Consider the following 22,777-nt stretch of genomic DNA (forward strand, 5'->3'; position numbering starts at 1 on the left):
CCCTTGACCTCTATATACAAGCACACAGGCAATCCTGCCCTAGTTTTTGCTTGTTTCCAAATAATGCCTCAGATATTTGCTAATTTGTGTCCACCTGGCTCCTGTCACCAGATACCGAATACTTCCTAATCTATACCTGCTTTATTGGAGAGACACATTCAGCAGTTATACATGATATGTTTTGCATTTGGATGCTTGCAGCCAGATGTGCAAAGCACTGTTCACAGAATATTGGTCGCAATTTGCTGCCAGTGTGGTATTTTGCAGAGCAAGCTATGTACTAATAGGTGGGTTTGCAAAATAATGAATCATAATGGGTCACAATTTGACCTGCCTCATCAACAATAATTAGGTAGGCCACAAATTGCGACTCACTATGATTCGAAGTCTTAATAGTAGTAATAGTGGCAGCTGAGATCAGCAGACCACCATGTCTGTGATTACTTTTAAATAAAACAGCACTTTTTTTAAGGTCAAGTGCGCACATGCTCTGTCCCTGTTGTAATCTCTGTGGGTTTTTAACCACGCCTATGTCACACCCATCACTTTCATTGGTTCATGAGCTTGCCTTTTTAAAATTCGCTCTCATTAGTGAAAGGCATGCTTGTGTCATGCCTTTTTCCAGTTTTAGCCCTCCTCAAGAGCACCGCTAAACTACTGAAAACATGCGAGGCTCCATGTTTTCTGTATGATTTCTGGGCTATTTTGTTCTCTGTTTCGTAGGCAGCGTGATTTCGCTGGGCACTAATAGAGCACTTTTTATGACTGTCTGTTTAATTCTATTGTTTATCCTAGCGCACCTTTGAAAATTTAAGGTTTTAAACAGCGCGATTGCGCTAGTTTAAAAAAAAAAAAATGTATTACTATGCAAAGGCGAAACTGTACCGGTCTTTTTGTTCTGATTAGTCACCTTCACGCTCATGGCGTGGCACTTTAAATCGGCACCCTTATGTGAAATTGTATTACTTTTTATTTTCAGTTTATGTGGAAAAAAAAGTCTGGTTGAGCAAACTCGAGACCCATTGCATTGCAAATGCTTGTTTTTAATGATATGGTTAAAATATAAAATTAAATGTTTAAGTAACATTTTTAGAGTAGGCATTGGTCCATAGGTCCACTATCTACTCTTAAAAATGTTTTTGGGGATCCCTTCCCCTTTGCAAATGGGTTACCACTACATGTGTGTAGTTGATACAATATTAATGCTTTATGCCCAGATTTCGACCACAAAACATTAATATGTCCCAATCTGAACTGGTGTTTTCAAAGGACCCCATCAGAACACTCCCCTTCCAAATAACATCAGTATTTGGTTGCACACCCAAACTGTGATTCATTAATATGTTACTGAATCACAAATTGGTACATACCAAAAAGCCTTTTTGTGGCCGTAAACGCCCGATTTTGCTAATTGGACCCGTTAGGAACACAAAATGTCTTTTTATATCTAGCCCATTATATAGCAATAAGGACCCTGATTAAAAGGCTACTTTCGCTGATTCATAAAACATCCCTCCAATGTCTCCCCCAGAAAGTCTCTCTGTAATTCGCCTTAAATTCCACAGCAATTCCAGAGCTACAAGCATTTACAATAAATACCACTATCAAATATTTTATGTAATAAAAGGTAATTTTAAGAATAAACCTAAACTGCCTGCTAAAAGTGCTGGCATATTTCCATCTCTGGCAAAAAGCTATTTTTCTTGCTTTCTTTCATCACCTCTCGGCAGTGCACAAAGATCCCCCAAATTTGAAAACTAAGGAATTTCATAAATCTCATCAACTATTCTATGGAGGCAAATAAATGTCAATTACCATTGCAACAAGGCCTCGCTTACAGGATAATGCTAGCATTACACTGTGTCAGGAAAAAGCCATCAGACCTTTACAAAAGAGAGTGGGTGCTTATTCCACAAGAGGAATAGCAACAGCAACTGCTGTTTTTGCAGATACGTCCTTGCTGTGTGTTTGTAGAGCTGCAGCCTGGGCTGCAATTCACTCCTCTATCATGGACCAGTGCCTGGATGTGCAAGCAAAATCAGAAACAGCACTGTGTTAAGTAGCACGCGAGGACTAATTCGGAAATGGTGAGCTTTATATCCTACCTTCCATTGTTGTGGTACTGTTCATAGAAATGGTTCAAGCATGTTAATCAATAAAAGATTCGATATTTGAGAAGACAAAGGACTTGATTTAGAGTTTGGTAGAGGGGAACATCCAGCAAAAAGTGGTTCTAATGTTTAACCTAAATCTGTGGGTACTGTTTAAAGGAGTTATACACAATATTGAAAGAAATCTATAGGAAAGAAAGGCAAATAGAACCATCTGTTTCTTTTATATAAGAACGAATTAAATGCCATCCAAATGTTCACTATCGATTGTAATAGTTCTTACAAATGTGTACACGTATGTCTCAAAATGATGCCTTCCAGATCTTGAATCCCTTTGGAATATCTCTGTGAGCAAAACATATTTTTGAAACATGATATGTTTATTAACCAGTAGGAAAAAGAAAGACTCTGTGAGTATCACACCACAAGAAGAAATAAGAATACAATACAGCCTGTTTTGAGAATATGCCTAGCCTTGTCTTTTGAATTGTAATTTTCTCTCGTTATCTTTTGGTTACTAATTATATATTTTTTTCTTTCAATGCACAGATTTATCATCGATTTTCATTGCTTGTAAGTAATTAATATATAAAACAATGTGTATGAATTAAAATGTACCTTAATATTCAGTAAACTAAATGTCGATGTATGTATATATGTGTATATGTGTTTATATATATGGCATTTCGATAACACAAACCTAGCAAAAAGGCAGAGGAGTGATGAACATTGTTATGAATGTTAGTTCATTTCTCAAGACATGTATATATAGTTTCTGAGGTATACCTGCCTTGTCTGACATAATCTCACCTAAAGTTACACAAAATTTAGTTTACAATATTATTCTGTCCAGTAAATGTGAATAACTTGACCTCCTCCTTTGGCCTGGTTCCGCAGTGAAAAGCTTTCACTAAAGGTTATAAGTGGGTTCTGTGTGTGTAGGCTGTGAGAGATAATGTTTGCAAGTTAAATAATGATTGACCAATACAGTGGCTACGTTTTCCTGCAAATTCAGCTTAAAAAGTGATTTCATCATATGTTTATTAGAGCTGTGTGCATCCTTAACTAATCCAGCTACCCTAGGATTGATTGAATCGTGGTAATAGAAAGGAAATCAGTATAATTTAAAATGCTGTATAAGTTCCACCAAGTAAACAATGATGTTGGCAAGCGAGAGAGTCAAGTTACTGGAGACATGGTGAGCATAATACCGTGGACCGGGAAAGAGATTGTTTCCTAAAATGGGTGTTAATTCATAATATCCATGTTTCCATGAGGATTCATAAGGTTCAAATAATGTATCAGAACAGCTGCCCATTAAATATGAAGGAGAGTCCTGGCAGTGCTTAAGTACATCACCTCATGTACCTAGTCTTCACAGGAGTATGGATTTAGGACTCAGTTCAACATATTTAAGCAAAGTAGTTGTAGGTGGTGTATGAGTTGAGAGTTAGAGTGAAAATCCATTTTTACTCTTAACTGTGTAGAATAAAATTACCTACTTCACTTACAATGAAAGACCTGTGCTTAGAACAGAGCAAAGGAATCATGTGTCGAAACTTGGTTAAGTTAATGAAATCAGTTGGGAGTAATGGACCCTGTAATGTAATCTCAGAGTCCAATTACACTCCAAGATGCTTTACAGTTTTACCTAGACAAAGGAAGGGTGTGACAAAAGCTCTTGAATCCGGCTGGAATGTGAGCTGAGGTCGACCCTTCAATGCATACAGGATGAACTCTGTCTTGGAACTGACTAACTGCATGAAGCTATTCCTCATCCACGTAGTCTTTCTGGAAGGTTGTGAATAATATATGTATTTGGGGTCTATTTGATGTGGACTGATGTCGTCTGCGTAGGATTGCAGTATTACTCTGCAAAGATATTAAATATGGATTCTATTCTTAATAATGGCCATTAACAATATTACAATAACATTCTAATAGATGGGCAAGTTGTTCCATTAGTGGATGGTTCCAGACCCCTCTTTGTTACATGCCGAGGACTCTGTACTGTCGGTCTTTGTCTGGCATCCAAGAAGGATGGACTGAGTACTTTTCGCAGGAGGGAGCATATGCTGGAGGTATTGAGGATCTTTAGCTACATTGGTAAAACTATATCAAAGCATCCTCATCAAAGCCACACCTCAGACATATGGCAGTAAAGACAGAGGCTGAAGCTAGATCCTTGGTGAGATATGGCCAGAAATATGCAAATCATTTTTCTCAAAACATCATCACAGTTCTATGGGCCAACCTTGAATATGTTAAGGGGTCTGGGGCTGAGATTGTGAGAGTTCGATGGTGTTCCCAAACATTTTGCTGCCCGAGAGAGGTGGTTATGGAAGAGTTTACTGCTCCTTCTCAAAAACGGCCTCACATCAGCCCTTGAACTGGGTCTGGCATTCAAAACAATACCAGCAAGATTCATAAAGTTCACATTGAAGCAAAGAGGGAAAGTGCCTCAATACGTCATTAGGAATAGATGGCCTGGAGAGTGTACACTGGGCGCAATTTTCATTGCATTTTAGAAATGCGTTCCAAAATTAGTCTGAAGCTGGAGCTTCTCGTGTTGTTCCATTGACTACCAGTTTTATTAATGGGTTGAAAGAAACTTTTATTCATGGCGACTGTAAGCCAAACACTTTAAAAAATTTAAAAAGAGTCTCAAAAATGTGAAAAATGCCCCTATTTGGAGTTGCATTTGTGAAGGATCCGACAAGCCTTAGTTGTAATTGATTGAGTTTACAAATCTCCAAGAACAGCCTTTATAGAGTAGGCAAGCACAAACAACCTTCTCCAAGCAGTGTTTCTGTAAAAAAGAAAGGTGGTGGCCAGCTGTGATTATAAGTATGATTGGTCTTCTAAGGTGGATTTTCTTTATTGTATACACCTCGTGTCCACATTTTCAGGTCATTCAGAAAAGAAAGATGACCCACTATTTCAGCTTCAATCTATTTGTGATCTCAACAATGCTTGTTTTTATGTTGACTGACCTGAACTTCAGTTGCAAAAAAAACTGCAATCTATCTAGCAGGTGGCTGGAAGATATGCATAAAGGAGGTGAAAAAAGAATTTAGGCTGCCACTACAGCTTTGCCTTTTTTGCAGATCGTTGCCCCTCCCTTACAGGCACGTTCAGTGTTCTTTCTTTTGGGCTTAAGGCTTCAGTGCTTCAGAAGACCATGTTCGAGACAATATGCTCTTTGGTTGCATTTTAGTATACAGTTTCTGTTTATGCAACACTTTAGCTTCTATGTGACTGAGTGTTTTTTTTCCTCACATGACTTAGGTAGCGAGCATGTCCATATATTGTATTTGAATAAATATTTGGCCTATTACGCATTTACCATTTTGGGAGTTTAGGAGATTTTTTAGACTTTGCTTTAATGTCTCATGGATATCGGCAAGACTAACTTGTTTAAGGTTTACTCCATGTTCATGTTCCTTTTTTTTTTTTTAAGAGTCTTAACCTTTATTTCAGTTTGTTTTGTTCTATGTTGAACTGTAATGATATCTTGTCCTTCTTGTCCTTTGCACAAAAACCTATTGGCACACCACTAAGATTGTCTGTAACAACTCAGCATTCTATTATTAAACATAATAATGAACATAAATGCAAATCTATGCCACTTTTAGTGCCATCAAATTATTTAGGGATGTATTTGTACTTTTGGGGTTGGCAAACATTTTTCCCATTGCCTGGCATTAAAGCTTTCACATTGGCCTTTGGATTGTTTAATTAAATGGTGGCCATTATCGAAACAGTACATTTTGTGACAATTATCAGCATTAAGATTATGGGGTACCATGTTAATAAATTTGTAAAGCGCAATGATAACCTTAGGTATTCTGGTACACGATAGTCAAATCCAGAAATTAATACACAATACACAAAAGGAATAAGGGAATTCAACATTTTGGAATCGACCAGGTCTTAAGCTCCTATCTAAAAGTGAAAGTCCGTGTGAGAAGGTGGTGACAGTGGTTGTGGCTTTGAGCAAGGGCAGAAGCTCTCCTTCTGGTTGTCAGTGCAGCAACTGCTGCAAAAAACACTCGGTGGTGATTTGCGGCCAAAAGGGGGCACAATCCAATTTTTGCTTCCTCTGGTGGAGTGCCGTTACCTTCAACCAGTAAGTCTTGGAGGTTTGTTTAACAGGGTTATGCCTGCCCTTTTCTTCTTACCTCACCTCATGTTCCTCCTTTTTTGATGCAGACTTCGACAAATCACACCTAATGGCCTAAGAGGCAAATGAGAGTCCGCAAGGTGAAGGCCATGGTTGCTACTCCTAGAAATTCTTGCTGTCCAAGAAATACAAAGGGCCTGAAACTGATCCGAGAGCTTTGGTTCATGAACAATTTCCTTCACAGCAACTTCATGATGCTGAGCCAGGCCCAGGTTCTGTCTACCTAGACCTGTAGGATTGGATGATATCCTTGGATTTGCAGGATGCATATTTTCCCATAACCATCTTGTAGATCCCACAGGAGCTTCATCTGCTTTGTGGCGGGGTCAGATTGCTATCAGGTTACATTGCTGCACTTTGGATCCCCTTGAACTCTTGGGTGTTCAGGAAGGTGAGGGCAGTTGGCGTCTGTCTATACAGGTTGGTAGTACATGTCTTTATGTCTCTTGCTACTGGCAGTTGAAGGTGGCTCACCAAAGTTATTGGCAAACCACCTACAGGGGATGCTCTTAATGCTATCCTCCTTCAGGTTCTTGATTAACAAGCTGAAATCCCATCCTCTGGCCCTATAGAACATACATTATAGGGACTCTCCTCGACCTATTTTGTATTCTTCTTCTGCAGCAAGTCCTGGTGATTTTGGGATACAATCTTATTATTTCAAGCTTGTTCCTTTGTTCAGGGTCACATGGATGTAGACTTCATAGTCCTGTGTAATCTGCTTGTCCCTCATGGCACATGCAAGATCTGCTGTGTAACCTTCAGTCACAGCATTGAAGTTGTCTTTCCTACAGCATCCATATTTCGGAGGAGGCAGCCCCGGGACGTTCAATTGTGGATGAAAGATGACAACCTGATATGCAGCAGGCCATTTCCCCTTCCTTGTACAGACTCTCAATGGTGACAGATGTGGCATCTTTAGACTTGAGTGGTCACCTAAATGAGTCTGAAATCAGAGGCCTCACTCCTCCAGTGGAGCAGGGACACCCTGTCATTCTCCTGGGGCCGTGTGTTATCCACAAATTTGGAACCACAGATTCTGATGAACAGTATGACCATCATGTGGTAATGCAGAAAACAGCGTGGCATAGTGTCCTGTGTGCTATTCCAGGAGGCATCAAAATGGTATTCCCCAGTCGGGCATGCATTGGGTGGAACGTTTGACACACAAAGAAAGCTCAGTGTAGCATTTTGCACCCTGGAGTTTTCACCTCAGTACTTTTTAGGAGATGTGTTCAGCATTCCACGAGTCTCTAGTCTCTCTTATTCATTTTCACCCCTTCTGCTCCTTCCCTGAGTTCTGATGAAGGCCACAAGACCAAGCTCAGTGTTAACCCCAAACTGAGCTCAAAGTGTATGGTACTCTGAATTGTGGAGTCTGTGGTTCTGCCTTCCTCTTTTTCTGTTGCTTCAGAGGACTTGTTGCAAAAACAAGGTAAGGTCCTTCACCTTCACAGACCTACTGCTCCATTCATGGAGTTTAAGTATAACCAGCTGAGTGATTTTGACCTGCCTGCAATAGTTGTGAATGTGATTTTGTCTGCATATTTCTCATCCTCCAGGCTGGTCTGTTTTTGTTTTTGCAAAGTTTGTGGCTTAGTGCGAGGACCTTCTTATCTGTTCACGTCCGGCTAAGCTTTCTGACATTCTTCTATTTGTTCTGTTCGTAGAAAGGCCGTACACTGGGCACCTTTAAAGGTTACTTATTCGCCCCTTCGGCCTTTATGTTTACTTTATCAATCCGTCTTTACGTCACCAGTGATGCTTTTTTTAACTGGCCTATTGATATGTCCCAGTGCCTTTTTGAGGACACAGTAACATATTAATTTGGTCCTTACTTTCTTGATGTGCACGCCATTGGAACCGATGCCCAGGTATTCTCTCAGCTTACTGAACTTTAAGACTTTGTTTCTCTTCATGGGTACTTCAGCACTCCATGGCAGAGAACTACAGGATCCCTCAGTGCAGGTGTCTTAAACCACTGTATCCCAGATAAGCTGGACTTTGGCATCTTTTCCTCTGAAAGTCCATCATACTGCTTACTCTCTTCGCTTGCCATATGCTTCTGAGGAAGAGGAAGAGAAGACACTATCAACTGGGGGCAGAGAGAGACCCTTAGCTTCTATATAGACCAGACTTGCACACACCAAGTGTATGACCAACTTGCTGATGCAAAACATTATAAGGCAGTTTTGGGGTAAATTTTTGAGTTCCCGTCTCGACATGGCTAGTCTTCATTACCAAGATGTGCAACGCCTTGGCCAAAAAGGAGCCACTTGAGGACCTTTAGGGTGTTCTGGTGCTGGACATTCGTAAGACCGATGCACAAACATCCATCCATACCTTTACCAGGCAGTGCCGCTCTAATTCTCAGGTTGACTTGTTCAGTCCTGCAGTACTTACTGTTATAAAGACCACTCCTTAGACCCACCGCCTTTTGTTGGGTACTGGTTGGGTATCTGTTCAAAAGGTAAGGAATCTGCAGTTATTATCCATCAAAAGAGCAAGTTACTTACGTTTAGTAATGCTCTTTCTAGTGGATACGCTATCTAACTGCATGTTACTCACCATCCCACCCTCCTCCCCGTTCTGTGGAGTAGACTTCTGATAGATCATAAGCTTCCATTTTTGATTCGGCACACAACACTGTTTGAGTACCGATTTGCCTGTGACTCCAGTCTGAGGGCACAGAAATTATTTTTAATGAAACTGACAGCATGCAGGGGTGGTGGAACGAGACTGCTGTAGAGTGTAAGGATGCCACCTGTCAGTTTGCAGGAGTTGTTGCAGGAAAAATGTCCAGATCCAGGTGAGAAATCTGCCTCTAGAATAGCCAACAGAGATAACTTTACCAAAGGTAAGTTAAGTAGCTTGTTCTTCATGCCCACTACAGAATGTGTAGAGCCAAATGTATAGAACACAGTTTTATACTGATGCATGTGTAAAACATCTGAGGTATTACTTGTTGATTTGCAAGAGGGCATGGGCATTTGGAAAACCTGCTTTTGTAGGGCTTTCAGCATCTGTATTGGGGACACCACCATGATCTATTTCTATTTCCCTTGTATGATGGGTCCCTATTTTATAATGGAACTCTGCTCAGGCCTGAGCGTTTTCTCCACAGAAGGAACTCTCATTACAGCAGTTAAAAGTAAGTGGAGCTTGTAGGCATTATGAGTAGGTTGTCTATCATGATGTGATATGTGTATATCGTGAAGTGATGAACCTAACTGTCAAAATCTGATAGAGACTTCTAGCCCCAGATTCCTTACCTTTGAATTTGGCAGGTGCTAGACTGTATCTAAAATATTTAGCGTGAGCAGTACCCCTGCACACCAGTAGGTGTTGTCGATCGGCTTCTTAAGGTGTCATCTGAGGCGCCACCTTGGAGCGCTGACGTCAGCTCTTCTTTCCCTGCCAGTTAGCGCTGATTCAGAGAAGAGCTATCCCTGTGACATTTTTGCCAGGATTTTTTTGACATTGTGTTAACTTATTTTTGAGGACTTCTTCATCCTGGTCGTGTCAAGGATGTCATCAAGGAAGATGGGTTTTAAACTGTATGGCACATGTCAGCTTTGAAGGAGCAGTGCCTGAAACTGCTAGTGGCCCAGCAGGCATCGCCATGTCACATGACTCCTCGAAGGTCTTGGTCCCGATTGAGAGGAAGGTCACGGGACTGCTCCAGGAGCTCAAAGTCCTCTTTGTCCCACTCCAAGTCATCAGGACACTCAGGAAAGTGCCACAGGAAGCACAAGTAGTCAAAGCGTCCTTTGACTTCTTTTTATCCGTGGACCAACGCAACAATGGAACATCTGTGTTCGAGGCACGCTTCCTCTGAGCTGTTGCCACATCCGACTCTGTGCCTCCCTGCTTTTCCGGGAGCCAGAGGGACCCCCCGCTCAGGTAATAGAATTTTACAAGGCCATGCGCCACATATTTCAAGGGGCCGACCCCCTCTGGAGTGCGTTTGGGCTCTGCATTGTCAGAGAGGGTCCCATCAGGTTCCACATCGGTGGCCCCAATCCTGGCTCCAATGGGCCCCTGTGGATCTGATCACATATACAGACCGGCGTTGGTCGTTTCACAGCAACCTTCCCCGAGGCCGATGCTTCCTGCTCCCACCTGCGGCGACAGCACCATTGGGATCCCCGAATCTGGCACAGAGCTGGAACGGAGTCCAACGTCGATTTCGCCGCCAACAGGATCCATGTGTCCTGGGTCGGCACCTAAGCCCTATTCTGAAGGACTAGGCCTTGGGCAAGAATGGAAGGGGTCACTAGACCCTTTAGAATACCAGTTAGAAAGACCAGGAAAGTATGGACTGGTGTGAGGAACTGCATGATGCCAGTGGATTGGATAGATCTCCAGATGCTGGTATGCTTTCTCTCCCTACCATGGCTATAGAGGAGGGAGCAACATATTATGTGGTGGTGAAGAGGGTGACTGAGGTCCTAGAACTTGAGTTGCTCTTGGTGGTAGTCAAGACTAGCCTCTTGATGGAAGTGTTACAGCCGGGAGCTTTCTCTTCAGAACCACTACTCCCTTTCAATAAAGCACTAACAGATGTCCTACTAGGAGCCTGGTCCAAGCCTGGCTCCTGTGAATAGGACAATAGCTCGCCACCACCATCCTACACCATGGGACCCAAACTTACTCGTCTAACACCTCACGCCTGAGAGCTTGGTGTCCAAGCCTCTACATCTCATGGTGTGTTCCCTTCCGCACCCCATCACATACAATCAAGGAGACTGAATAGCTTGGGAAGGAATATGTTTTCTTCCACCAGCCTTGCATTGTAGTCGGTGAACACAACATGCTTAATGTGCCAATACTCCCACACTCTGTGGGACATAGTTGTGCAAGTGCTGCCACAGGTCTCAGAGGAGGCCTGGACCATTCTCTTCTAAACTGTCAAGGACGGGAGCCGCCGCAAAGTTCACTATTAAGTATGGTTTGGACACGACTGATTCACTGTACAGAGAAGTTTCATCGACGTTGGCACTGAGACACGATGCCTGGCTGAGAATATCTAGCTTTTCAGGGGATGTCCAGGCTTCCCTCATAGACATGTCCTTTGATGCCCACCGTCTCTTTGGAGAAAACCATCTCTTTGGCTGATGCCAGCACTAGCGTACTTTCAGGATTTGCAGCCTATGGCCAAGTCCTTGAGCCTCTCAGCTGCACCACTTCCTCCCTAGTTTGCCTATCTCTCCTTTTGTGGCTAAAGAAGGAGCATTCAACTACGTCAACCCTATTCCAGCTACTGTCCCACGCAAGCTTCCCAGGCTATGCGTGAGGGTGGGTTCATACTAACCCCGTGGGTCAGGTAACCAGAGGTCTGCCACTACCACCAACCTCGCAGCAGCCTCTGCCCCTAAGTCCTCCTAATCTTGCCTTACAAGATCATGGGAGTCCATTTGGTGGCAGAATCCGCCAACATCTCCTCCACTAGTAGTCCATAATATCGAACATATGGGTCTTACAGATCATTCGGAAGGGCTACTCGCTCCCCTTTGAATCCTTCTCTTCCTCTCTCTTCCGCTCTCCAGCCAGTCGTGCCTCCATTTCACAACTGGCTGACTGGTTGACGGAGGATCATTTGTCCTTGCTCCGCTAGGAAGTTGCGACTCTCTTGGCCAAGGAAGCCCTAGAGAGGGTTCCAATGTCAGAAGTAGGCAGTGGTTGCTGTTCCTCTACTTTCTGATTCCCATAAAGAACAAAGGTATTCACCTTGTTCTAGATCTACGAACCCTCAACCTCTTCCTCAAAAAGGAGAATTTCAAGATGCTTTCATTGGCTCAGATCTTGTCTGCCCTGGACCCAGGAGAGTGGATGGTAGAGTTGGGCTTGCAGGACACTTATTTCCACAATCCCATTATGCCTGGCCATCGGCGTTTTTATTCGGTTTACGGTAGGCCACGGGCGTTTTCAGGTTTACCGTGCTCTGTTTTAGCCTTACCAGTGCCCTTCGGATGTTCACCAAGTTGATGATGGTTGCAGCTTTTCTGCAAAGATTAGGGTTTGCAGACTTTCCCTATCTTGAAGACTGGCTTTTAAAGACTTGCTCACCCCGGACTATTGTCTTCCACCTCCAGACTACAGCGAAGCTCCTGCTTTCTCTGTGGTTAAGTGTCAAGGTGCCAAAGTCACTCCTGGTTTCCTCTCAGATGCTCCCTTTCATCTAAGCTGTTTTGGACACAGTGCAGTTTCAGGCTTATCCTCCGTAGCTTTGAGTCCAGGATATTCAGGCTATGATTCCGATGTTTCAGCTGCTATCCTGGATTTTAGTGAGAATGACTCTAAGGCTGCTGGACCTCATGGCCTCCTGCTAGTGACACGTGCCAGATAGCATATGTGGACTCTGCAGTGGGACCTGAAGTTCCAGTGGGTAGAGCATCAGGGAAATCTCTCCTACATAGTCCAGATCTCGGAGGGAACTGCAGAAGATCTGAAGAGGTGGCTAGCAAACCGAGATTGGGCCAAAGGCAGACCCTTCTTTCTTCTTCATTCCCCAAGCAGATATCAGAGTAGTGACAGATGCATCACTCGTGGGAATGGCGGGGGGCATCTGGGAGAGGTGGAGTTCACAGTACTCTGGTTTCTGGTGGAATCGGGACTCCACATCAACATGTTGGAGCTCCACGCGATCTTACTGGCATTGAAATCCTTCTTACCCTGCATCAAGGGAAGGCTGGTGCAGGTGTTCACAGACAACACCACCGCCATGTGGTACTGCAACAAACAGGGCGTGGTGGGGTTGTGGACCGTTTGTCAAGAGGCATTGCTACTCTGGACATGGCTGGAACAGCAGGGCATATCTGGCAGGTTCTCTGAACACCAGAGTGGACAAACCCAGCCAAAGATGCTTAGCAGATCGTGAGTGGCATCTCCATGTGGAGGTGGAGCAAGGTCTCTTTCAGCAGTGGGGAGAGCCTTGGTTAGATCTGTTCACCTCCACAGAGAATGCACAATGTCAGCAGTTTTGTGGGTTGGAGATAACAAGGCGGCGATCGCTTGAGGACGCTTTTTGTCTCTGGGTGGAGCTCAGGCCTCCTGAACGCCTTTCCGCCCATATCCCTCCTGCACAGAGTTCTCAAGAAGCTCAGGAACAACTAGGCCTAGGTCATCCTTGTGGCATCAAACTATGCACAGAGAGTTTGGTATCCCGAGCTTCTGAACTTGAGCACTGATGCTCTGATCAGGCTGGTTCTTCGTGAGGATATTCTGTCGCAGCAGCAGGGCAGAGTCTTGAACCTGTCAACTCCCCCCCCTTCGTGCGTGGAGATTGAGCAGGCACAGTTGACTGCTTTCGACCTTCCTCCCAAAGTCTGTAATATCATTCTGGCAGGCAGGCGTCCCTCCACCAAGACAGTATACGCCTGCAGATGGAATAAAAAATGTATTATGCTGTACAGAGAAATCTTTTGACCCGCTTTCTTCCTCATTCTCAGATGTCCTTCTTTTTATTCTCACCCTTTTCCCAGCAGGGCTCTGCTCTGGTCACTCTAAAGGGTTACCCTTCTGCTCTGGCTGCCTTCTTGCGGCTGCCTGACCAGCCCTCTTTATTTAGGTCCTCTATTGTTAATAAGTTTCTCAAGGGCTTTGTAAATACGTTAACACTTTCTCCTTTCATTATATCTCAGTGGACCTTAATTTAGTTCTTACTTTTTTAATGTGTGTTCCTTTCAATCATCTCCATAATTGTCCCCTCTGGCTGCTCACGATCAAAACACCCTGTCTTGTGGCAATTATATCTTCCCTGTGGGTGAATGAGCTGCAGGTTTTGTCATCCAAGCCTCCTTTACTGTCTGTTATTCCAGAAATACTGGTGCTTCTCACTAGGGCCTCTTCTTGCCAAAAGTGGTAGCACCATTGCGTGTGGGCTAATCCGTCACATTGTCCACGTTCTACGCTACTCTACATCCCTGCAAAGAAGAGGAGTGACTCCATCATCTGGAACAAAAGAACGTTGTTGTCCTACCTTGACCGCACACAAGAGTTCCAGGTGGATGGCCAGCTCTTCGTGGGGTGTGCTGGTGAGAAGAAAGGTCGGGCAATGCAGAAACGAACCATTTTGCACTGGGTCGTTCTCTGCATCAAAATCTGCTACGCACTGGCCAAGAAGCAGCCTCCTGAGGGCTACAGGCTCATTCTACCAGAGCTAAAGATGCGACCACTGCATTAGCACGTGAAGTCCCAGTACTGGACATCTGCCAGGCAGCAACTGGGCATCTCTCCACACATTTACCAAACATTACTGACAGTTCGGTCCTGCAGGACTTTCTAGTTTATATTTTGTCTGCAGTACCCCATCTGGGACAGTTTTGCTTGGGTATCTATTTAAAGTTAAGGAATCTGTATCTAGAAGTCTCTATCAGATAAACAAGTGACTTACTTCAGTAACACATTAACTAGTAGGGACAATACCTAGCTGCAGATTCCTGGCTGACACACCTATCCTCCACGTTCTGCTCACACATTTTTAGGGTTAAGGATGATCCCTTTCAGGCCCCTAGTGTGGGCACACCAGTGGGAGTGCACTTCATGGCTCCGTACTCCTGGCGTGAAAAGTAACTGATGTCAGCTCACCAAGGTGGCGCCTATATATGTGACATGGACGTCACTCCTGGCGTGGACGCTACCGACATTTGGAGCCGATGTACAAGTTACTTACCTTCAGTAACTAAATATCTGGTAGAGACATATTCTAGTTGCAGATTCCTTACCTTAGAAATTCCCCCATTCATCAGACTGGATCCAGTGATTTTTTTTCCGAGCAATACCCTTGCGCGTCGGTAGGTGGCGTCGGTTGACTCCGCAGGCATCGTTGGCGTTGTAGTCGCCGTGATGACGTGGGGAGTAGTACATAGACGCCGCCTCAGCGCAGTGACGTCAGTTCTTTTTTTTTTAAACGACTTTCCACGTCTAAGCGCAGAGCCGCTAAGAACACTGAGATTGGTGTGCCAGAGCCAAGGACCTGAAAGGGGGATCCTTGTGTAGGAAGTTGGCTCTGTATACAATATCTCAAAGTACGAGACAGTGTGCACAGAGTCCAAGGGTTCCCCTTAGAGGTAAGATAGTGGCAAAATTAGATAAATCTAATGCTCTATTTTGTGGTAGTATGGTCGAGCAGTAGACTTATCAGAGGGTACTGTTAAGCATTTGTTGTACACACACAGGCAATAAATGTGGAACACACACTCAAAGACTTAACTGCAGGCCAATAGTTTTCATATAGAAAAATATATTTTCTTAATTTATTTTTAGAACCACAAGTTCAAGATTTGAAGTAAATACATAAAATGCAAGGTACTCCAGACAGGTAAGTTAGGAACTTTGAATTAGAGCAACAGCGTACACAGTTTTAGTAAAAATGTCAATAAGCTATTTTAAAAGTGGACACTGCAAAAATCCTGGGGGAGCTAAGTAATGGTTAGTTTGTCAGGTAAGTAAGACACTTACAAGTCTAAGTTCCTGGGCATAGGCAGCCCACCGTTAGGGGTTCAAGGCAACCCCAAAGTTACCACACCAGCAGCTCAGGGCCGGTCAGGTGCAGAGGTCAAAGAGGTGCCCAAAACACATAGGCATCTGTGAAGAACAGGGGTGCTCCAGTTCCATTCTGCCAGAAGGTAAGTACCGTCGTCCTCGGAGGGCAGACCAGGGGGGTTTTGTAGAGCACTGGGGGGGGAGGGACACAAGTAGGCACACAAAACATACCCTCAGTGGTACAGGGGTGGCTGGGTGCAGTGTGCAATGCAGGGGTCGGGTTTTGTATTGGGTTCAATGGAGGGACTTGGGGGTCACTCTAGCGGTGCAGGCAGGGCACAGGGGGGCTTCTCGGGCCAGCCACCGACTGGGCTAGGCAGAGCCTGGGGGTCACTCTTGCACTGAGGTTCGGTTCCTTCTGGTCCTGAGGGCTGCGGGTGCAGTGCTTGGTCCAGCCGCCGGATCCCTTGTTACAGGCAGTCGCGGTCAGGGGGAGCCTCTGGATTCTCTCTGCATGCATTGCTGTGGGGGTCCAGGGTGGTTGTCTCGGGCTACTCATGAGGTCGCAGTCGCCTGGGAGTCCTCGCTGTAGTGTTGGTTCTCTGGAGCTTGACCTGGGGGCGTCAGGTGCAGGGGGAAGTCACACACTTTCGGCGGGAAGAGTGAAGTCTTTAAAAGTTGCAAGAAAGTTGCAAAGTTGTTGCTGTTGTTGAGCAGAGCCGCAGCTCACAGGAGTTTCTTGGTCCTTTGGTTCAGGGCAGTCCTCTGAGGCTTCAGAGGTCGCTGGTCCCTGTCGGATGTGTCGCTGTTGCAGTTTTTCGAGTCAGGAGACAGACCGGTAGGGCTGGGGCCAAAGCAGTTGTCGTCTCCGTCGTCTCTGCAGGGCTTTCAGGTCTGCAGTCCTTCTTCTTGGTTCAGGTTTCAGGACTCTGATTTCCTGGGTTCTGGGGTGCCCCTAAATACTAAATTTAGGGATGTGTTTAGGTCTGGGAGGGCAGTAGCCAATGGCTACTGTCCTGGAGGGTGGCTACACCATCTTTGTGCTTCCTCCCCTACCGTTTTGGTGGAGGGACGCCTGACTGCCAAGATAACATCACAGACTTCGGGTGGAAGATCAAAAGTCGTCAACTGGCACCACTCACTCTCCATGCATGAAGGCGGAGATTGGACAGGTTCGGATGGAGAACCGTCCCTGCTGCTGCGACAGAAGATACCCCCGAAGAGGCAGTCTGAGTGGAGGATTGATTGTTGGCCAACTCAATAGCTCTGGATACCATACTGTCTATGCCCAGTCCGGAGCCACCAAGATGACTTGGGCCTGATCGTTCCTGATCTTCTTGAGAACTCTGGGCATAGGTGGTATAGGTGGAAAGATGTAAAGGAGGCTGGAGTTCCACTCAAGACGAAAAGTGTCTCCGAGCGAGTGCCGCCTTGGAAACTGAAAATCACAAAACAGCTGACATTGCGTGTTCTCTGCGGAGGCGAACAGATCTAACCAAGGCTCTCCCTTCTGCTGAAAGAGACCTTGCACCACCTCCGAATGGAGACGCCATTCGTGATCGTCTGTGCATTGACGGCTAAGTTCGTCCGCTCTGGCGTTGAGAGAACCCGCCAGATGGTGAACCACCAGGGTAATGCCCTGATGCTCCAGCCATGTCCAGAGACTTGGGGGGTGATTCTAACATTGGCGGGCGGCGGAGGCCGCCCGCCAATGTTCCCCCGACAAAATACCGCTCCGCGGTCACAAGACCGCTGAGGGTATTTTGAGATTTGCCCTGGGCTGGCGGGCGGCCGCCAAAAGGCCGCCCGCCAGCCCAGGGCAAATCTACCTTCCCACGAGGACGCCGGCTCCGAATGGAGCCGGCGTAGTGGGAAGGTGCGACGGGTGCAGTTGCACCCGTCGCATATTTCAGTGTCTGCTTTGCAGACACTGAAATACTTTGTGGGGCCCTCTTACGGGGGCCCCTGCAGTGCCCATGCCATTGGCATGGGCACTGCAGGGGCCCCCAGGGGCCCAGCGGCACCCCCCACCGCCATCCTGTTCCTGGCGGGAGACCCGCCAGGAACAGGATGGCGGTAGGGGGTGTCAGAATCCCCATGGCGGCGGAGCGCGCTCCGCCGCCATGGAGGATTCTCCCGAGCAGCGGAAAGTCGGCGGGAGACCGCCGACTTTCCGTTTCTGACCGTGGCTGAATCGCCGCGGTCAGAATGCTCGACGGAGCACCGCCAGCCTGTTGGCGGTGCTCCCGTGGTCGGTGACCCTGGCGGTCACCGACCGCCAGGGTCAGAATGACCCCCTTAGTGCCTCCTGACAAAGGGTCTAGGACCCTACTCCGCCTTTTTTGTTGCAATACCACGTCACTAGCATTGTCCGTGAACACCTGCACTACCTTCCTTTGAGAGAGGGAAGAAATGCTTTCAACACAAGTCTGATCGCCCGGAGCTCCAGAAGATTGAGCTCAGACTCCGCCAGAGACAGTTTTAGAGCCCCTTAAAATTTTCCTTTTAACCATTGCAGGAATATTTATCTTTTAACCATTACAGGGAAATAGTGTTTTTTGTCTGCCCTATTTAGAATCTCTGGTAAGTTGTCATCAGTAACAGATATTATCTATGCATGACATTGGTCAGGTTCCTCCTCTTGGAATCACATGATTCTAACTGAGAACAGTCCAGGGATGTTCTTCCAACTTAAGCAGGTAAATGCGTTCTGAATACTTCCAACTGTGAGACCCATCAAATATTTTGATACTAGTTCTATATTCTGGCCGTAAAATCCTTTTGCGTATCCTGTTCCTCACCAGCACAGCACTAGGGGCATTCTGCACTGTTAATATGCATGTTTGAGAGTTCAGGTTCATATAATCAAATACAAAACTTTCTAAGTGTCTGCTTTAACCACTGGGGAAAGAGAGGTATTCATTGTCTATTGACGTGGTACTGTTATTTCCTGATATTGTAACTTTTAGAAGGGTTTTATATCATGCTTGGCCTGTGGCTTCAATTGATATTGGGTGTGCTTCTTTTTCAGTCCAAAGAGGAATCGTGGTGTGGAGTTCCTATCCCACTCAATTTAATTTAATTCTTAGGCAAGCATACAGTTTACCGTGGAGTCCTCTATTGTGCATATTTGTTCCGAAGAGCTTCACATACTATAGGGTCAAATGTTTTGACTGTTGCTTCATTTCCTTATGGCGTGTCGCTTACGAAAGGCAGAGGTCAGCCATCCTCTGCTTGTTTGTTATCATAGGCCTTTGATAAATGTGAACAGAAAGCCATTTTGATTGTGTGAAATATGTTTTTCTCCATTTGGAGCTCTGCAATAAAATATTTGATCTGAGCTTCCTTCTTGCATCACTTCTTGAATATATTGATCAGTTTGTATTGTTGCCAGAATCTCCAGGAGAATCTGGTTTACGGTCTTGATCAGGACCGTGCTTAGATGCAACCATCTATCTTCTCAGTAGGCGAACTTTCCTTTTCTGATGTATGTTATTTCTTTATAGCAGCTAGTTCTGATTCCTTCATTTTCTTAAATCCTAACCTTTCTCCTCTCTTTTAAAACTCAGAGTCTTGTTCTTGTCAAGGTTGCACTTTGTCAAAAGCTTTGTCCCTGGAGTAATCCTACGTCCTCTGATACTCAACTTAGTCACACCTCAACTCCTTTAGACATCTGTGATCCTAGTGTTCTGTGCTTAATGGGAATGAAAGTCACCAGTACACTGATGTAGCTGTTTTAGTCATTTGATAGCAACCACCATCCCCCACGCTCTCTCTGTGGTAATCCAGACCAAGATTTCTCTTTGTCTTTCTGCATTTTCCTACTGTCTTGCCTTTATTCTTCCTCTTCAGCTTTTGGTTTGAGTTAAAGTTTCGGTTGGCAAGTACCTAAGATATCTAAGTCAATGGGCATGTTATGTTTCTTAAATTATTTTCAGCAGTTCCACTTCTGTCTGGTCATGTGATACTTTGGTGAGTGCAGCATGACTCCAGTTTAAGTGTTGCGAAGAACAATATCAGCGCTTGTTTCAAAGTTTTCCATCAATTTCTTTCCCAGATCTACCATAGAGTAGCTCCATGTTCATCTTTAATTTGCTTTATAACCAACCTCCAGTAGCACCACTAATGAAGGTGATCCATCTATGCTTTTCTAGGTATGTACTGTGAGGATATGCAGCTTCCAAGTGATTAAACTTGCTGGAGATCCAAAAGGGTATTTCGGCCCATTTGGTGCGTGCTTTCTCTATTATGCATTAACGGTCTTTGGATTAGTAGAATCATGTGCAGTTTGTGAGCCAACTGTGCTTGTGTTTGACCCGTTTGTGTGCAATATCTACTATCAGAGCTTACTATATACAGATATAACTTCTGTTCACATTGCCACCAACTGATTAGCATTTAAATAATCATGCAAAGGGTGTAGTGTATATTCTGTTGACACTGGCCGTGTACACTCTGAATGGCTTAATGGTCCCAAGCTGACAGACAGGCTGTATAGCAAGAAATAGTTCCCCACTAAACCATTGTGTATATTCCTGTAAATGTTTTAAGATTTCCCAGTTCTTATTTAGTGTATTTCTATCAGCATACTGTAAATGACTATGCCACCCATTACAAGTTTGGCGGGCAGCAGATGCCTGCCACACTCTTACCCCCATCAGGCCGCCTGAGCGGCCTAAACACCGCCGGCCCAACAAAGAGTTCACCATAGGGCCGGCAGGTGGAAACAGTGTTTCTGCCCGCCAGCCCTGCGGTGAACAGGGCCTTAACATTGACATTAGGAGCCGGCGCCAATGTGGTGTGCGTCGCGTTTTCCACTGCCCGTAAGTTGGGCTGCTGCAATGCAAAGGCTGGCAGAAAGGGGACTCATAATCCCCAGGGCAGGGCCAAAGCACTTGTCTTGATGACAAGGAGAGTAAGATGGATTGGCCCTGCTGAAAGGACCTTTATGGGGGATTGCATTATCATTCATTTTAGACAGCCTAATCAAGCAGGAAAGTCGCTGGTAAGAGCGGCGTCACTTACCCCTACTAGCAGGCACATTGTGATTTTTCCCTTGGATTACTTCTAGCGACATATCAGTAGAGCTCCAGATTTTTGCCCTGATCAAACTTTCCAACAGCATCCCACCAACCATTATCCTCCTATTACCACCATCCTGCTATCAAGCAGGTTTCACACTCTGAGTTACATGCAGGAAAATGATTGACATCCATCAACCAAGGTGCCCACCTCCCCCAGGTTAACTGGTAGTGGCGTGCCCGCCTATAGGGACCATAAGAAAATGACATCAGGTTTGGCCCTAGCAGTGGACTTCTACTGTTAGCTCATACCAGAAGCTGTAATCCTATGGCACTAGGGAATTTGGAGGGGTCAGGGTTCCCTAACATTGTGCAGATTAATCTGGAAGAGCTACCTCCATCTAAAGTCCACTTGGAAACTGAATGTTATGGGCAGAAGACGGTATGTCATTTTACATCTTGGAACATATGTGGGCTCCGAAGTAAGTTGGACTCTCCTGACCGGCTCAATATTATTTCAGGTTCCAGTATTGTTTGTATACAAGAGACTGGGTGCATTGGTCCAAATCCCATAAAAGGGTTCACTTTGTTCTTTTTGGGAGCAACCCAGATTTTAATTTCAAAATTGTTATCTGTTGTTATAAAGAATGTGGTACCGTTTTATCCTATGCACTAATTCTTCGGCTGACTCCTAAACATGGACCAAATCTGATTGTGGTCAGTTACTATAATAATGTCTTTGATGCCACACATAGCAATGTTGTCCATGCATTAGATGCAGGAATAGAGGCGCTCATGAAAACAGTCCACTCTAGGTATATTATCCTTTAGGTAAGGAATTTCAACATCCAGAAGTGCGCCCTTCCTGCTAGTTTGGTATGTGGTACAACTAAGGCTATGGGAGATGGAACGCCACATTTGTGTCATAATGAATGAGGAAAAGCCTTAAATTTGTTATTTTTTAAGCATGAACTTATAGTTATGGAAATTAGTGATGTGGATATTAGTGGCCCTATCCCCTCATTTACTGGCAGGACCTGATTAGTTCCATTGACATTGTTCCGACAGGAGCTAGTGACCATAATCCTTTGGTGAGCTCTGTGATACTTTTAGCTTATGAGATCAAGAGGATTACTTGTGTTACTTAACCGAGATACAGTATTGCAGAAACTATTGACAAGGAATCAAGCTGATTTTAAATATTGCCTTGGAGGTTGGTGGACCATTGTACAATGCTAGGTGCTTTCAAAATGACTATCAGGTCACTAAACTAATTACTTACGCGGCCCACACCACAGGGTAACACAATGTTATCATCCCATCACACTCCTGGACTCCTCGAACTAAATTGGGCAAGGACCTCTTGCGTAGATTGGAGGCGTATAACTGAGATGCAATATGGATTCAGGAGATTCTTGGGGACAATGGGAAATTGTATTAATCTTGAATTACTCGTAGGGAAATACACCAGAGCCAAGGATGGGTACTTCTACTTATGTTTTGCCGACCTAAGTAGTGCCTTCAATCTGGTAGATCACCAGGTCTGTGGTTTACGTTGACATGCCTGGGAACTCCAATTAATATAGTTAATTTCCTTGCACGATTGAATGAGAATCTATCCTCAATGGTACAATAGGGCCAGAATAGGGCCCGAATGAGGAGTGCTCTCCCATGTTCAAAATTAAGAGAAGTATCAGACAGGGATGTGTGTTGGCCCCGTTCCTTTTCTTGCTTTTTATTTATGGGGTGGATGAGGTCTTCTGGTCTCTGCAGGCCAATGCATCCACTGTGGCGGGTCGTCTGATTCCAGTTTTACTTTATGCTGACAACGCCAGTCGGCCTGCAGAGGCTGATGGATGCTTTTGGGAATTTTATGGAATCTAGGAAGATCAACAAGGCAAAAACGTATACAGTGATCTATGGGAAGAAAGTAAAGAAGTGTAGGACTTGCACAACATATTTTAAATACTTGACTC

At 44.9% G+C, this 22,777-nt stretch overlaps 1 protein-coding gene across 2 annotated transcripts in view; it reads left to right on the plus strand.

The window, feature by feature from the left end:
- The window catches only part of LOC138299906 (membrane cofactor protein-like), a 637,582-nt gene that overhangs the window by 394,674 nt on the left and 220,131 nt on the right, over positions 1-22,777 (plus strand). For both annotated transcript variants that reach the window (XM_069238620.1, XM_069238621.1), the window contains one exon: positions 2,661-2,684. In XM_069238620.1, the coding sequence (XP_069094721.1) occupies positions 2,661-2,684 (24 nt within the window). The remainder of the gene's footprint in view (positions 1-2,660; positions 2,685-22,777) is intronic.

Source organism: Pleurodeles waltl, chromosome 6, assembly GCF_031143425.1.
Source record: "Pleurodeles waltl isolate 20211129_DDA chromosome 6, aPleWal1.hap1.20221129, whole genome shotgun sequence".
Taxonomy (NCBI): Eukaryota; Metazoa; Chordata; class Amphibia; order Caudata; family Salamandridae; genus Pleurodeles; species Pleurodeles waltl.